Source organism: Boleophthalmus pectinirostris, unplaced genomic scaffold, assembly GCF_026225935.1.
Source record: "Boleophthalmus pectinirostris isolate CB_2022bp ecotype Guang Dong unplaced genomic scaffold, ASM2622593v1 HiC_scaffold_5, whole genome shotgun sequence".
Taxonomy (NCBI): Eukaryota; Metazoa; Chordata; class Actinopteri; order Gobiiformes; family Gobiidae; genus Boleophthalmus; species Boleophthalmus pectinirostris.
Window position 1 is genome coordinate 35275084 of NW_026571404.1, and position 18858 is coordinate 35293941.

Genomic DNA, 18858 nt, shown 5'->3' on the forward strand with positions numbered 1-18858 from the left:
TGTTCTGTTTTATTTTATGATGTTGTTATTATTTGAGCTAATTTTTTGTGACATTTTTTTTTCTCTATTTCTTATGCGTATACCTGGCTATGTATTGTGCGTATCTGTTTCCATAGCCTAGAGTAGCAGGAATAAGTTGTTATGTAATAAGTGCCCTGTTGGAGCCTCACTTATGTCAGAAAAGGACTCAACTTTCTGCTCCTCCTAAACTCCAGCAGGGGCTTTCACGGAGGAGGTGTCCCGTTACGCATACATCCAGGTGGGGCGGGGTTAGAGCTTATGTCTGCGCACTCATTGGTCCAGGGTCACGTCCTTCAAAAGTTCACCCGTGGCTAATTGGTCAGTGAAGTTCCCCACATCTCTTTCTCAAATTCACCGTGGCCATCTGAGCCTCGGGTCTGTCTCTGTGGCGCACTTGTCCAACTTTGTCCGGTGTCTAAAGCGGGTTACTCGGAGGGGGTCGCCGCTTTCTAGTCGTTCCCTGTGGACGTGTGAGACGGGGTTGTGGACGGGGGACTAAGTGGAGACAAAACTTTATTTTTTCGCTTTAGAAAAAGGTTTCTTAAGACGCTAAAATGGCAGACAGTGAGGAGCAAGTTACTTCAACTACTACTTCTTTACTGAACGATGTGGTGCACCACTACGAACCCGAGCCAGAACTGGAGCAGCCCAAAGCCGATCACTTCAGCGTGGAGGATATTGTGGACCTGGTCGGTGGTGCTCGGGACGCTTTAGAAAGACACATAGCTGAAGACAGTGCGCCACATGAGGTCACAGAAACTTTAGAGGAACATCCGGTAACGTTAGAAGAACCAGCCCCCGTGAAAGAGCCTGAGCCGGAGATCATTGTCCCGGAGCCGGCACCTGTTGTAGAAACCACAATAAGTGAGCCTGAACCGGTGGCAGCCCCCGAGCCAGAGCCGGTGGTACCAGAACCGGTGGTTGTGCCAGAGCCCGAACCCGTGGTAGTGCCAGAGCCAGAGCCCGCACCGGTGGTAGAGGCGGCGCTCCCAGACTCCACAACCCCCTCCATTGTCCCGGAGGTTCCGCCTGTTGTCGAGGAGCCTGTAGTGGTCGCACCTATTGCCGAACCGGAGATTACGACGACTGTACCGGAGCCTGCCCCGGAGCCAGAGCCGCAGCCAGAGCCAGAGCCAGAGCCTGCCCCTGCCCCAGTGAGCGACGCCCTCCCTGTGGCTGAACCCCACAAAGAAGCCCCAGCCCCCGTAGAGGCAGCAGCTCAGCCTGCAGTGACAGAGGAACCACCGGCTCCAGCATCTTGTGAGTTTCTTATCATATCTTAGCACATTTTTTATTGGATTTTAGTCCATGTTTACAATTTAGACCTTATTTACGCGCGTTCGTATTTCTATTCTAGGTATTTATTGCGGTTTCTTTATCATTCCTGATAACTTCTACTGACAGATCTAAACAAAAAACTAAATTTATTTAACCTAAAACCGTTATCCAAACTCATGCATCGCTGTCACCTTTATTTATTAGACTTGCGTGCTTGAGTTTATGCGCATTTTGCAGGGCCGCGCTAGCTCAGTGATGCTAATGAGTCTGTTACCACGACACCAACCGGCTGTTTGACACATTAACCGCACTTTGAATGGGATTAACTTGATTATAAATCTAAAAGAATATCTAATGCGCATGTTTCACGTGGTTTGATAATAGATTAAACCGTGCATTTCTTCGTTATTTCTGCGTTGTGTTGTGATGCGGCCCACCTGTTTAGACATATTCCAATTTTGCATCATTACAATTTTGCTGATTTTATACACGGCTGCTGGTTGTTTTAGTGTATATTTGAGTTTATTTGCACATTTTCCATACCGTACTCCTGCATCTCAATGTTATTGATAGAAAATTCTATCAGACTGAGGTAACAGCGCCCATCTGCTCTGTGCATCTGCCCGCTGTGCCCGCTGCTAACGGGAGTCGGTAGCCTGGTTCCATTGTCGGACGTGGGGAGTTTTAACCTTTCTAGTAACATTAAAGACATGATCAGGTTAAAACATCTACATCAGGCTTAATGTATGCTCGAAATATACAGATGTGAATATGCTGTTATGGTTTATTATGCAGTAGTTCCACCGTAATTTACGCGTCTGCCACTGCTGTCTCATTGGAATGGCTGAGCAGCTGAAAATAAAACGCCTTGACAATCTAGAAGCACTTTACGAATGAGTCCACGGGGAATGGACAGTGAAGGCAATGCACTTGGGAAGAGAAGAGAGATTACTGTGTCCGATAATTGAACCATGGGCCGCTAGCTGGCTCTGTGTGCCAAAGCCGTAACCCAGAGATTAGTCACAACAAAGGAATCCGCGCCGGGTCCACTCCCTGTCGCCTCCCGAGTCTTTCCACAACATTACCGAACAAGTGGCGACATATTTCCCCGTTACAGCACTGTCCCAGCAGCCTCACACCCCCCCCACGCCCCCACCCGAATCAGCATCCCAAATCCGGCCACAATCCGAGCGAGGAGAGGCAGGCCTGCGAGCACGGATACGGATTTCTTTGCGTTGTCATGACAAATTTGGCTCTGATCAAGTGACATTTTTCTCATGTCTAGACTGGTTTAAAGATGAGAGGCGGTTTGGGAGATTTATATTGTTCTAATACGTGTTAAATCCCGAGTAAACAGGCCTAGTGCACTCCTTCAGGGAGAGGAGAGGCAGGGTGGGGCTGCTTGGCAAGGCCCCTGGTGAAGCAGGATCATATGAGCAGGATGAGCTAGCGTTCATATCACAGAAGTAACACGATACGGGTGAATGCACTGGTGACAAAGGTTAGGCTTTATTATTGTGTAGTTTGCTAGGAAAGCTGTTATCAAAGGGTACTTTATTTGGTCAGTGAATTGGCTAAGGTTGACATTTGAAGTCATCATTTCAAAAGTATTCTGGTAGTTGTTAAAAATTTGCGTTTCATGTATTTATTCCAACAAGATTTATGTTGAGCGTGTTTTTAATAATTGTTCAGTCATCTATTATTGTATGACCCAACCTCTTTTTACCCCTTTGTTAAAAATAGGGATGCACTGATCCAATACTGGTATCTGATATCTGTATGAATACTGAAAAACCTGCAGGATCAGATATATGCTTCTAAATAGCGATTCAGCTGATATCTTGGTAGGACATATAACTCTATGTAATAAAGCTATTTACTCATCATAGTTGGTGTAGAAAGTCTCATAATATTTGATAATCTTTTGTTTATATAAAGTTGTTTTGTAATGCTTGAGATAAACAATAGTTACACATTACATTTGGATCACTATTGTCTTATTTTAGTTTTATTTAAAGGAAATAAATGCTCTTTTCGGTCTCTGCACTGGCTAATTAAAGCTAAAGTATCGAAATCCGTATTGGAAGTGAAAAGCAGGATCAGTGCATCCTTAGTTCAAATGTTTATCAACTGAACAACACCGGTTTCTTAGTTTCTTGTCATCAACCCCCAAAGCACGTTCATTTAAACAGCTCTACCTTATATTTATTAAATTAAATTAAAGTGGTTTTATAGTTCAAAAATACCTAGAAAATCAGGCGCTTTGATTGTGAGTGGGGCTGTCTCTCCTCAGATCTGACCTGTAACTTGCTCTGGTTTGGTCTCCATGAAGGTTCAATACCATACTGTGAAACATGTCCATGGAGAAAAGCATTTGACACACCTTTCATGAGAAAAGTTACACAATGCACCCCTAAATCACACTTTTTTTCACCGTCATCCAGTGTTGGTCCCGTTCCTTAAACTAACTGACAGCATTCCTAATAACCTAACCCTGCCCTCACCGCTGGCCTACATCTACTTTCGGGTCACCTACATCCGTCAGGACGTGTTTATAGCGCACTTGTGATGTGGTCAGGTGGATTATGGGAACAACAGTGATGTCAGACGCACTCACCGAAGCTTAACCACTCCGCCATTGTTATTGTTTTGCCCTGTGTTGTGCTGTGGTATCCTGGAGGAGAGCGCGCGTGTGTGGGGTTAAAAGCTTCCAACAGCAGAGCCAGCCCACCTCACAGTTGTCGAATTTCTAAAAAAGAAAAGATGAGGCTGTCATGCAAATCTGCAGAGCTCACCTCCTCTACACAGACGAGCACGGAGCATTCAGAGCCAAGTGTTTGAATGGTGCACAGGCTGTTCATAGTGTGTTTACATTGCGGTTTCGCCCAGTCTGTTAGAGCCCAGGGTCTTATAAACTATCCTCCATGTGTGCATAGTATGGTTCAAATATTATTTATGTATTTATTTTGGGCAAGTAAGCATTTTACATTCTTTTATATTGGAACATATTATTATCCATGCTGAGATTAGTGCAACCATAACAATAGAAGCAAAAACAACAACACAATGTTTGCCCAAAAAGGAGTAGGAAGAAGAAAAAAATGTGTTTAATGCTTCTCTATGTTGTAACATCTGATGCGTTCAGGAACCATGAGTCATAGGGCGATTTCCTTCCCTTGTGTTGATCAGTTCTCAAATTAAATTATATACTTCTTGCTACAAATAAATAACTAACGATTTTAATTAAATGTGTATGCATAAAACAACAATGTAAAGCACTGCTTGTAAATGATGCAAATGATTGAACACAATTTGAGTAAACTTCCATTAATTGCACTGCCCTAATGGGTAGTGATGTAACCAAAATACCGTGATATTTAAAAAAAAGTCGCACAATAATATCGTGGGCCATCACAATATATCAAACTACAAGTCTCTTTCCTTAAACTCATTGTTGTGGTGCATTAATAGCTAAAACAAAAAGAGAGGGAACTACATAGACCATGATCCTTTGCTATTTCAGTGCAGACTACATTTAGAAATAACAGTTATTAAGCACTTTTAAATCTTAATTCTTTGTATAATAGCAGTACCAAAGGCTTATCATGGCATTTTAAAAGGAAAAAGTACCATAATCACAGTTTTGTAAGCCTCCACACAATATCGAGTAAATATCGTACCGAGAGATTTGGATACTGGATAGTGTAACAGGCTTTATTTTATCTGATTGGTCCCATTTACAGACTGATATCTGCAGCTCCCCCATAGCCAAAGTGCACTGACAGTCTTCTTTCTTTAGGGGAAGTATAAATTATGCACAAGTAGCCTCCTAGCCCCAGCCCCAGTGAGCATACTAAGCAGTTGTTCGAAAGTAGCTGAACTGTTGCTTTGGGGCTATGCTTAATGTCTTCTAACTCTTGTCAGTAGGCCTGTCATGATAACAAATTCCGAAGTGTGATATATTACTAAAGTTAAAGGTGCATTATGTAAGTTTTCTGCTGGAGGGTCCATCATCTGCTTGTTTCTATGAGTATGTCATTGATCTGCTTCAAATGTTCTACAGTATGACATCAAACAGCTCTGACCTTCATTTATTTAATTACAGGTGGTTTTATGGCCCTGAAGAGATAGAAAGGTGAAATACCATACTGTGAAACATTCCAGACAAAGTAATAACCTCCCCAAGAAAAGTATTTGACAGACTGTCCACCAGAAAAGTTACACAATGCACCTTAATGTAGATGATGAACTATAATATTGAAACTAATTTATGCCACACCACAACCCAAGAGCAGATTTATAACTCAAAAAATATTCTAAATGAAAAAATATTGTAAAAAAAAAAAAAAATCATGAACTGCAACTTCTATGACTCATTACAGATATAAACTGAAGTGAACTGAACTGAGTACTGAAGTTACTGATTTTACCTTTTACAGCTTAAAGGTGCATGGGGGTCCATCATCTTCTGTTTCTATGGATACAATGCTTTGCCTGGAATGTTCCACAGTATGAAATTAAACACCTCTACCTTATATTTATTAAATTATAGGTGGTTTTATAGCTCAAAAATATAGAAAAACTAGCACTCTGACTGTGAGTGGTGTCGCCCCTCCACTGATCTGACCTGTAACTTGGTCTGGTTTGTTCTCAATGAAGTCAGAAAGGTTTACATACTCTGAAACATTTTAAACAAAGCAATAACATTAACAAAAGCATTTGACGTACCCTCCAACAGAAAAGTTACACAATGCACCTTTTAAATCTTATTGTATAGCCAAAAATAACCAAAATTTTCCCAGCCGCACAAAGAAAGAATACAAGTAATAAATATTGAACCCAAAAATATATAGTCCCAGTTTTCATTTAGTGCTCGTTAAGTCAATATACTAGTAGTTATTATCGAGGCAGGCCTATAGTGAGACCAGTCCCTTCTCTTTTTTACAAGAGGAGTTTGAAGCCAGCAGGTGAGCGATTAACCAAAAGTCATATATCATGGTCAAGTTGTTGAGAGTCTCGAGATACTTTTAGCCCGTGGGGGACATGGATAGGGCACATGTAGACTGAGCTTCAGGATCAAGGGTTTGAGCTGTCTTTGCCTCAGCAGAGGAACAGGTCTATAAGCAGAGGAGCTAGGCTATAAGCAGAAGAGCAGTGCTTGTCTTTATAGCTCGCACCAGGCAGAGTGAGGTACCTAACACTGAACAAGAGTGTCCTAATTCAATAAGTGTAAGCATTTCAGATGGCTAATGTGTCTTATTGGTTTAGGTCTGCTCCAGCGCTGGAAACTAAACCTTGACCCCAGAGGTAACCACAAAATGCCAAGATCCCATCCAGATCAAATCAAAATCAAATTGTCGACCTACTGAAAATCGAATCAGAAACGTTGATCTGTAGCTGATTCATTGCTTCTCAGTGTTTTTGTGCCCCCGTTTGAATCACATTTTCTTATGATCAAATGTAAGATTAAGAATGAACTGTAAATTGTAGATTCACAAATGCATACTCCAATTAATTTCATCACCTTGCCATAAGAAAATTTGGCATAAATTGCTACTGTACTATCTGTGAAGACTGCTTTTCATTCTACCTCAGCATTTTTGCGAGGTACAGTTTTCAGGTCTGACCACGCCTCTTATAGTGGTGCATTTGACTTCTGAAGATGTAATATTTTTCTGGAAAGGCTGTGATGTTTGTATGTTTTTTACTAGCTTGCAGTAAACTGATAAAAGCTATTAACAACTAGTTCTTCCACAGGTCCTTTTTCTTGTGTTTGTAGAATGGGTGGAAAGTGTCTTTGGGTACAATGTGTTCATCTGTACATTTGTGTATTCAAGCTGTGTTGTGTAACAGCAGCCAGAGCCAAGAGAATGTGTCTCACTTAAAGATCTCATTATACGCAAAATTGACTCTTGTGAGCTTTAAGCCATGTTAGAATGTTGTTACCTCCTCAAAAACAGACCTTTTTGACAGACCTGTTTTTGTTTGAGTAACCTTTTATTATTTGCTTGTCTACATCTCCAAAGTCCACAATCCTCTATGATATCATGTAGTGGTAGTTTGCAAGTTAACAGCTACTTTTCACCTTTAGTTCAGTAAAGATTAGCAATTCTAAAACTGATTTTCCAAATTATCTTAGTGATGGTGTATGAAGTTTCAAAACTCAGTGGAGCACTTCCTTTACCACCACATGACATCGCAAGGGTGCAAGGGGCAAGAGTGATTTCAGTTTGAGAGAAGAACTCAAGCCTAAATTTTGTTTTGTGTGTTAAATGTATGTGAGTGAAACAAAACACAACTCCAGATATGTTTGTGATAGTGTAATATGGGCCCTTTAACTCACATGTCTTGCAAAGAGCTGCATATTTCTTCATTAATCACAGTCTGGCTCTTGAGTTCTGTCTGCCCCTATTGAAGTATGTGGTCTGCCCTGTCACTGACACATAGTGTGTTCCAGCCTCACCTGTCTTTAAATAAAATGCTCAGCTTGTACCTCATGTTCACATACCAGAGTTACCTGGCTGAAAGCAACTCTTTCATCACATTTACTACATCACATACACTACTTCAAAACAACTGTTAATGTACCGTCAGTCTGTCAATATTGGATTTAAATATATTTCTAAACAGCCAGTATATAGATTCTGAAGTAATTTGTAAGCTGTAATATTAACAGTGATCAAAATAATTTGAAACATGCTGTATACTCAAAGAGGAGAGTACTGCTAAAGTTCAATGGCCCATATTTTCCTCATCAAAAACAGAACGGAAGTTGTTTTGTTTCATTCATATGTTTAAAACACAAACCCTGCGTATTTAGGTGAGTGGGGGAGTGTGAGTTCTTCTCTCAAATGGAAAACATTCTGTGCCATTTTGTGATGTCATGTGGGATTGCAGGAAGTGCTCCACTGTGTTTTTAAACTCCGTACTTCTTCACTAAAATCACTTGGATCACTGCAGCCCTGGATTTGTTAAACTCTACTGAATTAAACATAAAAGGCCGCTGTTAACTTGAAAACTACCACTACATGACATCACAAGGTGGAACAGAGCGTTTTGAGCTTTGGAGATGTAAACAGACTAAAAGATTACTCATATGTGTGAATGAAACAAAACACAACTCCAGGTATGTTTGAGGAGGTCACAACATTCTAACATGGCTTAAAGCTCACTAGAGTAAATTTTCAATTGCAATATGGGACATTTTAAATCAAAAAGTCAAACAGAAAATCCACTTTGAAAGGGAACTATCCTGTATTAGCACTTCTATAATCGCATCAACAGACGATGAACAAAACTGTAATAAAAATGCCATAGTTGGGTATAGTTATAACATTTCTTTCTAGACTGCATGTGAGCGGGACAACTTGATTTTATACCTTCTGACCTGTTGTCTGTCATTGAAGCTGTGATTCTGGTTCTGCCTTTTTCAAACTGACTTCCCTCTTTGCTGCTGTCTCTTCTCCTCCACAGATGTTCCTTCTCCTCCTAAAGCTCAGCTTCAGCCTCTGATGCAATTCCCCACAGGCAAGTCCGCTTTGCTTGATCTTTCTCTTCATGCATTCAGTCTTTTATACTCTTCACTTCTCATTAATTGTTTGTGTTTTTAAATAATAGCACAGTGCATGTTATAGTTGTGATACTGTGTTTGTCGACTGTAGTTCTGTCCATTTGCCTGTTAATAATATAAATCTAACTGCATACAGCACTAGTACCATGCTTGTGTTTACATGCTGTACTTTGCTTCACTTTTGTAGAGTAGAGCCACTAACACAGGCATTTTAGAACTATAATGATTCTACTCATAAAAGACATCATTTCAAGTCCCTGAGCAGAATCATTATCTTAACTCACTAAAAATGTTAACACACTAAAGCATGGTTTGTTGGCGCCAAACCTGGGGTAGAATATTTTAGCCTGTGTCCATAAGGATGGACTTCTAGAATAAAAGGGGTATGCTGGATTTATTAGAAAAATAATTCTATGAAGACTGGGACTTTTTTTTTAGTCCTGTGTCTGTAATTAAGTCCAAATTGGGTGATCTTGCTTGGCTGGCCATGTTTATTCTCTTTCAAAACACAAAAAACACTTTTTTGGCAGTTATAGAAAATCAACGCACTTCATTCTACTAAGAATAATGCACTTGGTTAACTACAACACTAAAAATTCCTATTGTACTACTTCATTTTTAAGGTCCATTGCGCAACTTTTTTGATGGAGGGTCCATCACCTACTTGTCTCCATGGAGATTTTATTGGATTGAATATTCCAGGATATGACGTTAAACACATTTATCTAGCATTTATCTCTTGCTCAAAAATACAATCATTCTCTCTGTGAATAGGGTTGCATCTCCATAGATCTGACCTGGAATGAATCCTATAGTTGTCTCTACTGTGGAACATTCTAGACAGAGCAATAACATCTACATGGAGACAAGAAAGTGACAGACCCTTCATCAAAAAAGTTGTGCAATTCACATTTTAAGTTTCAGAGCTGTTTAATTGTGTGTTTTATGTTCAAATGTGGTACAGATAATTACATAAGTGAATAAGTATAGCCAGCTTTACAAGTGATTCACATGATACTAATATTCATGACACTTTTCATTAGTTTAGATCACTGTATTCATGCAACTAGTTTTAGAATTTGTCTGTTTTTAGTAGAATTGTTAAATGAACTGCTATACCCAGGTGTGGTGTGCACTGTAAGGAATGTATGTATTTGATATGTGCTGTATTGCATTCTCCCTCCTCCCTCTCTACTCAAGCACTTGGGCAGAAGGGTGACTCCCCTGCTCCCATCTCTCCTCTGTCCCCTCTCCACTCCCCCGACTCTCTGGAGGAGCTATCTCTGACGGAGAGTCCCAACCAACCCCCAACTTCTGGATCTGCTGCACCTTTGGGCTCCTTCTCCACTGAACCCCCCACTGCTCATTCCAAGAACATGCCTTGGGAGGGTGAAGAGGGTTCTCCCGGACACGGGCATAGTCAGAATAAGAGCGACCTGCTAGATCCGTTAGCTGGGCCTTACCTGAGTCTAGGAAAAGATCCAACTCATAATCCGTGTGAAGACAGTGGCGTTTCCTTCTCACCAGAGGAGAAGATGGCTAGCTCAGACAGGTCCTCCACTGGTCCCTCCCCTGTGACCCCTCAGATGATGCTTCCTGAGTCTGACCTTACTTCCTCTAACCCAACAGAGCACTGGGATACACATTTCCTAACATCTCAAGACAACTCCAAAATCTCCATGGATCCATTCTCAAAAGAAACCGCTCCAATTGGCTCCAAGTACGAGTCTGACCTTCAAGGAAACAACTCAGATGAAGATGACGACTTGATGTATGAGATGAAGAAGAATAATAATCCTTTTGATGGTTTTTCACCACTGGCTGACAGTGGCTACTCCCATTTTGGCGAGTCCAAGTCCGAAAGCAGAACCACCAAAATGTCAGAAAGTCCTACTCCAGATCTGGTCCAGTATGGGCTGACGGGTGAGAGCACTGACAGCCCTCCATCTTTTCTTGACGAGGAGGAAAAGTTTGACACTGGAAAGAAGGCCTCTGACTCCTTCATGCAGTCGATGAGTCCGTTCTCATCAGGCATGAAGGACCTCTCAGATTTGAAGGATGAGAAGGAGGAGAAGATAGAGGGTGATGCTGTCCAACCTCGCTCTCTGCCAGACATTCTGAAGTCTTCTCCACTTAACCCCGACAAAATGGACTCTGGATCTTCTGAGGGCACCCCTGAAGACCAGAGTCCCATCCTTGAACGCAAGATGATGGAGTCCCCCAACCCTCCAATCAACCTCTCCAGCAATCCCTTTGCTTTTGAAGGCAAAGTGTCCCTGCTGAAGGAGATGGCTGAGGAGATGGAGGTCAAAGCAGCCGAGCATGCTAAACTGGTGGATGACAATGCATTTGGGGCTTTTGACCTTGTGAAAGAGGCAGAAGAAACCACACCTACAAAAGGCAAAGATGAGGAACCAGTGAAGATCGAACAGAAGGACTGGTTCGCAGGCTTCGATTCTCCCAAAAAACCAGACAACTTGGAACCACTCGATTTGAAGAGCAAAAAACATACCGGTGAGGATTCAGATTCTGAGTCTCCAACTGCAGATTCTCTCTCCCCTGTCCTGGAAGCCATGGCTAAAAATCCAGCTAGTTTTCAGGTGGAAACTGATAAGCAAGATGTAAAAATGGAGGAGCCTGAAGTGGCGGAAGAGGTCTCGGAGCATGAGGTTTCTTCAGAGGAGTTTGAATTCATTGAAAGACCACCCAGGGGCGTGATCGATGAGTTTCTGGAAGCACTCGACACTTCCAAGTTTGCCTCCTCGAAAGCACCAGAAATCCCCATGGATGATGATCTAACATTTGGGAGGAAGGAGGAGACTCTTGTTTCTGCTCCACCTCCAACCAAGGTAACCCCATCCCTCCTGATGGACGACGAGGTTTCAAGTCAGAGCTCTTACCTCCTCCTGACCCAGTCCTCCCCCCAGAAGAGCAAGGCCGAACTGGAGAAGCTTGACATACAGCAACCCCCACCCAAAGCTCCCGTCACCCACTCCCCAGTGCAAAAGACAGAAGGAACAACTGCTAAGAAGAGTCTGTTTAAGATGCCAAACGTGAACATAAAAACAGGTAAAAAAAAAGTTTCTTCAGGCATGGACCATTTCCCCACACCCTCTTCAGTTGCTCCTGGCACTTCCATGCTCATCGTCATCTTTTCGTCCATTACATTTTCGTTCTCCTCAGTTATTCCCCAGTCAAAAGAACCAGCAGATGTTACTTTATATTTCATAGACCCCATCTCTTTACCCCTACGTCTACCTTCCTCCGCCTTGCATCGTCCTGCATTTTCTTTTGACATCAACTCTTGCATTTTGTGGCATTATAAGTTGTTTTGTGCTTCATTTATTCTTTTGCATTTTGCATCATTAACATAACCCTCTCAATCCTATTTTATGCCTTTTCTACTGTTTTATTGTTTTCTTTTTTGTCCTGTGGTAAGTACAATTGCAAGTAGGCCTGTCATGATAGATACTATACTGACTTGGAGCAATTTTTTTTTTTTTTTAATGGTCAGTATGTATTGTGTGTACATTTTATTTGCACTACAGGGAATTTATTTTATTTATTTTTTGGCTATATGATAAGATTTAAGTCACAAAAGGTTCAATTAATAACTTCTTATGCAAATTATGTACTAAATTCCTTCATTTTTAGAATAGCTTTTGCGGCTAGGGCTAGGGTTTTTGTGGTTTAAGTCTGCTTTTGAGTTTTTGTGTCAGTGCTATATACTGGTTTCAGTATTGTCGCTTATCGTCTATACACTGCAAAAACTCAAATCTAGCCAAGTTAAGATGACTTGAAATAAAGAGTTATCATAATTTAAGTAATTTTCACTTGACAAGTAAAATTATCTACTCATGGAACCAGACTTTTTACACTTAATTCAAGCAACACTGGATTCTCATTTTAAGTTAAACACTAATTCTATTGGTAGATAATTTTACTTATTAAGTTGAATCTACTCAAAGTAAAATGTGCACTATGTAACTTTTTGGTTAGGGGTGCATCACCTGCTTGTTTCTATGGATATGTCATTGCTCGGCCTGGAATGTTCCACAGTATGACATTAAACAGCTCTACCTTACATTGATGCAATTACAAGTGGTTTTATAGCTCAAAATACGTAGAAAAACTGGCATTCCGACTGTTTTGCCTCTCCACATATTTGACCTGTAACTTTGTCTGGTTTGGTCTCCATGACTATAGAAAGGTTTAATGCCATACTGTGGAACATTCCAGGCCGAGCAATGACATCTCCACGGAGAAAAGTTACCAGAAAAGTTACACAATGCACCTTTACGTCATTTGAACTTACACTGCAAAAAAGAATATCTAGGTGTTTACTTCAGCAATGTGTTGTACTTCAAAATTTGTCATCATGACAGGCCTACTTGCAAATTCAGCTAATAATTTATCACTCGAAAATAAATAAAATGTGTCTGTTGTCATCAGAAATCTAGACTCACTCAAATAGGTATGTAAATTGTCAATTCTGGTTGCCCACTATGCATTTTTCCTCCTGTGTTGAATTACCTCCAGGTCTGGTTTTAGCTGCTGTAAGGACTCGAAATAACCTGAGATACCAATGTGAAATTCAATCGCTTCTGACAGACCCCAGCTCCCACCCTACATGTTACTGCAAGCGCATACAAACTGTACTACGTGTCTATGGGGCATTCTGCTACTTCCTGAATAGAAACTCAAACCTCTCGGCAGTACACGTTGTCCTTTTGTACTCTGACCCCTTTAAATGAAAAACTGCATGTAACCCTTTCATCAGCTAAGTAATATTGAAGTAGTAGTATTTGAAAATTGAGGCTTGTGAGCTTTAAGCCGTGTTATAATGGTGTTACTTCCTCAAAAACATACCCGCAGTTGTGTTGTGTTTTGTTTTCATTCACACTTGTCTGAGTAATACTTTATTATTAGTCTGTCCACATCTCCAAAGCTCAAAATGCTCTGCTCTACCTTCTGATATCATTTGGTAGTGGTAGTTTTTGAAGTCAACAGCTCCTTTTACCTTTTGGTTCAGTGGAGATTGGCAATTCCAGAGCTGAAATTACCGTATTTTCCGGACTATAAATTGCTCCAGCCAAATAATAAGTCGCACCAGCCAAAAAATGCGTAATGAAGATGAAAAAACATATATAAGTTGCACTTTTTGGGGAAATGTATTTTATAAAACCAGAGACCAGGAACTGACATTTCATCTTGAAAGGCAAGTTCTAGTAATAACAACAGAACAGAGAACAACAGGCTGAACAGGCATTAATATGTTAACGTAACATATTAACAGTTCTTTAGATAACTATAGCATAAATAACATAACATAAGTTTACCAAACTCACAATCTCACTCCAAATCACAAAATCCATTGAATTCTTCATCCTCTGTGTCACTTCTGCGCGACCTCCGGAGGTAAACCATAGATCCATGATGTAAACGGAGCGCCGCTTCCTCTTCTGTGTAGCTGTTGTCAGACTCGGCATCAGTTCCAGTTAAACTTATTCCAGCCTTTCTGAATCCCAACAGGATGGTTTCAGTTGTCATTGAAGTTCAGGCTTTTTCGATTCATCCAATGACTTCCAGGAAAGTTTTATGGCATACCAGCCCAGTTCCCGTGAAGCTGTGTTCTCCATCCACGCTTTCTGTCAGTCCCCAGAAGTTTCTCTCTCGCTCTAAACTTTCTTTCTGCTGCTCGATTACCGTTTTCGTCTGCATATTTCACTATTTGCAGCAGGACAGCAGCTTTTTATACAGGAGGCATGCGCAGTAGACGGTGACAGTGGTACAGGAGTAATAGTAGCAGCAGATACTGACACACAAGCCTAGAGCGCCCTCTCGTGGCTGTCAGTCTGAAATTTTTAATAAATAAGTCGCACCGAAGTGTAAGTCGCAGGACTGCCCAAACCATGAAAAAAAAGTGTGACTTATAGTCCGTAAAATACGGTACTCAGAATATTCTAGTGAAAGCATATTGAGTTCAAAAACACAATGAAGCACTTTCTGTATTACCACATGACATCACAAGGTGGAACAGCGTGTTTTCTGTTTGAGAGAAGAACTCAGCCTAAATATGCAGGGTTTGTTGTTAAAACATGTGAGAATGAAACAAAACAAAACTCCAGGTATGTTTGTGATGAGAAAACAACATCAGATCAGGATGAACATGGATCAGAAACAGCATAACGTGGACCCTTTAAGAAATTCTTGCTTCTTCTTTCATATGAAATCTCCGACCACGCCCAGTATTAAGTCATTCTACTCTTTTTATGCACCCGAGGCTACTCTTTTTGGTGCAGGCAGCTACTGATGTCATATACATTTCTTTTGCGAGTTTCTTTTTTCACCTCAGAAATTAGTCCGCCTTAAGTGCCATTAGCTCAGATTAACTTGTTATTGATCAGTCAGAGAAATGCACACTCAGTCTGTGCCTGGACATGCACAGATATACGCATGTACAGTTAAAGTGGAGCAGTAGGACTCACTCCGGAGCTGTAAATGCGTGTGCGCTGGGGGATCTCTTGTTAATTAAAAGCTCCTACTCCCTGCATTGCGACACTGGCAGGCCCACAAAGGCTTCTCCGACCCAGAAAAGACCCAGCGCTTCCCTTTTCTTTTCTTCATTATACAGCTCAGAATGCAACGCTACAGCTCTGACAGCTGACTCCAGGCTGTGCTGAGTTAACAGATCACTTAGAATACAAACATAACATCAGGATGACTCAATAGATTTAAAGTGCACATGAAAGGTTTTTATGTTTTTCTAATTATAACTTGGTTTGGTTGGATAGTACCTGTGGTCAATATTTATCATATTTTTACAGCAGAACTATTGTGTACGTTACAACTTTGACCCTTGTTAACATTATGATTTCCTCCTTACTTATATTTTACCTGCTGCCCATGTTCAACTAGGAAGTGAAATTATAAAAAAAAAAAAAAAAAAAGACAAATACTATGTAAGATTCTTAAAGGTACAGTGTCTAACTTTATATTTCCATGGAAAACATATTTTTATTTTATACTGTGAAAGATTACAGCCAAATAACAACTTTTCCATGGAGGGGGCTCTCCTCCGGGCCAAATAAGAGTCAGGTTTGTGGAGATGCAAAAAGTGTTTTATTTGACTAAAAGGTTACATACTGCGGCTTTAAGTATAATTATGTTGACTGTTTTAGAGATTTGCAGTCTAACCTGTCATATGCACTCTATTTTGCAACGTTCTGAAGGTAAATGATTGAAGTGAACTTTCTCACTGTCCAGAATCCAGATAGGCCATGTTTGCTTTTATGTACCCACTGCTCTGTGCCAATCACATTACATCATGTCTCCGGAAAAGACAAATATTCAGAAACAGGTGAAGGGTCATTTTCTCTGCCCCTCCTTGGAGACAAACTTTGGACTTCTGCTTTTATGTAACTACCTCATTGTTTAGACGACTGTTCCCAAGACCGAGTATGACAGGCATTTTGACACTGTTTTGGTCTTAATACTCTATACTAGGGCTGACAAAAATACATAGAATTGGTGAAAATGTGGTTTGTGTGTGCGATAAGTGTGGAGTGGGTTGTGGGTGTTTTATTTATTTTGTTTTGTCTTGTTTTTTATCTTTTTGTTTTCATTCTGTGAAATTTCAAAATTGAAAACAAAAATTGATTAAAAATTATAAAATGTATTTAATCTTAACAAATCTGAACTTCCTGAACATTAACAATACAGGCTTTGAATAATTTAACCCAGAAAATGGTCATATTTCTAGGACTGCAGTTGAAATTCTTGGTCAATGGCAGGACATGTCACATACATGACTAAAAGGGGTGTGGCAAAAAAATCTAAACTATTATGATCTGACCCAAACTGCACAACTATTTCACCTATTAGATTAAACTCATGATTCACTCCCAAATTTTCAGCTAGCTCACTCCATACCCTTTATTTTATGCTGTTGTCCCATAGAAATCTTTATAATCCAGATGTAATAAAAGGACTACAGCTCTACAGACTTTGTTCCCCCCAAAGTCTAAACACTGCACGAAACCATCGACTGTAAATGGACATGGCTAACCCGGAAGCTGTCGCAATCCAAATAGGAAGTGAGCTCCAATTGTCCCCACCTCTCTCCATAACCGCTGTTGTCGGGCTCGTCATTTTGGTCTTAAAATGTCCATACTAACCGACTCTACATGATCCTGGTGTTTTTCACTATTTTGTCTGTATGTAAATTCCTATTCCTAATATGGAACTCTGCTCAGCTTCATTTGTGTGGAGCCAAATGCTATGGATGAGGTCACACTCAATTAGTCCCCTTCTTTGTGAAGTTTATGCCCCAAACCACATGCTTTTACTGATAGGATTGGCTGTAGACTTTTCGATTATAAATAGGACCAAGCGTATAATTTAGAATGACTCAATCTCTATTAAAATGTGATTGCCTGCACAGCCCTATGTACACATACTGCTACAGTTAACTTGACCAACAGATGATGCAATGTGGAAGTTACACATGACTTCATACGTTTAAACCAGTTTTGCCAGTTTAATCTGTGCAGGTTTGTTTGTCAAATGAAATCTGAGTGTCTGTTCCTTCGGCCAAGAGTTTATGATACAACTTGTAACAGTAGTTTAAACATTACCTTTGTACATAAGACCTTTATAGCCCTTCATTAGGCTGTGGTGTGGCAGTGGATTCAGGTTTCTAAATGAAGATGGTGCCCTCTGGTGGAATGATCCTATAACTACTACAAAGTGAAATTTCTGCCTGTTGCAATATTTTAATTTTATTTAATTTTTTTCTTTTCTTAATTGGTTTAGTTAGTTTAGTTTTGTATTTTAAGTGCTCCAGTAACTAATTTAACATTTAATAGCTCTAACAATCCTTGTAGTCACTTTGTAGAAAGGCAATCTGTAAGCCGATTACAGTGAGGATTTTTGCAGTAAGTAGTAAATAGCCGTTAAGTCATGTGGACTTCAACTTCTACAAAATATACAATATAGTAAAAATAAATAAAAAAAAATAATAATAATTTGAATTTCTTTTTTTATGGTTAGAAATGTAAAAATCTCAACTTGATCGTACAGTACTTCTCTTAGTATAATGTTGTTTTATAGAGACTTCAGACAGAGACTTTTTGTGGAATTAAAGGTGCATTGTGTAACTCTTCTGGTGGAGGGTTCGTCAGTTGCTTTGCTCTATGGAGATGTTATTGCTTTGTCTGGAATGTTCCACAGTATGGTGTTAAACCTTTCTATCTTCATGGAGACTAAACCAGACCAAGTTACAGGTCAGATCTGCAGAGAGAGAGTGCCTGTTTTTCTATGCATTTTTGAGCAGTAAAACCAGCTGTAAATCAAATAAACTTAAGGTAGAGCTGTTTAATGTCATACTGTGGAACATTCCAGGCAGAATAATGACATATCCATAGAAACAAGCAGGTGACAACCAAAAAGTTACATTGTGCAACTTAAAAACTAAGGACAGTCAAAGGATGCATTTCCTTATGTCTCATCGCTACGCCAACAGTGTGAGCAGTGCAGGTGGAGGATGACAAAGCTAATGTGCAGTAGACAGTGTAAGAAATAAAGGGGAAAGGGAAGGAGCAGGGTGAGTGAGAACCAAAATGCAGGTCACGTCTTTAAATGACTAAAGGGGCGTGGCAAAAAGTATCAAAACTATTATGATGTGACCATATATGTGACCTCAACTGCAACAAGAGGTGAAGAAACGTTTTAAACTGAAAAGAAATGTTGTATTTACTAATGTAGATATAAAAAGGTAGATTAAACTCAGAATTCATACACGTATACTTCTAATGTCTCACAGTATGGCAATAAACCTTTCTATTTTCATGGAGACCAAACCAGACTAAGTTACAAGTCAGGTCTGTGGAGAGGCACCTCTACCCACAGTCATAATGCATATTTTTTTAGCTATTTTTGAGCTATAAAACTACTTGTAATTTATTTGGGAGTTTTCAGATTCTAAAATG

At 40.2% G+C, this 18858-nt stretch overlaps 1 protein-coding gene across 3 annotated transcripts in view; it reads left to right on the forward strand.

Moving 5' to 3' along the window:
• The first annotated feature begins 357 nt into the window (after positions 1-357).
• LOC110153155 (reticulon-1-A-like) overlaps positions 358-18858 on the forward strand; it is a 33735-nt gene continuing 15234 nt past the window's right edge. The window contains exons 1-2 of one of the 3 annotated variants that reach the window (XM_020917028.2): positions 358-1281; positions 8773-8826. In XM_020917028.2, the coding sequence (XP_020772687.2) occupies positions 576-1281; positions 8773-8826 (760 nt within the window). In that variant the 5' untranslated portion in view covers positions 358-575. Of the gene's footprint in view, positions 1282-6533; positions 6607-8772; positions 8827-18858 lie in introns of those variants that run through there. The other 2 variants (XM_055162431.1, XM_055162430.1) reach the window with 2 other exon arrangements.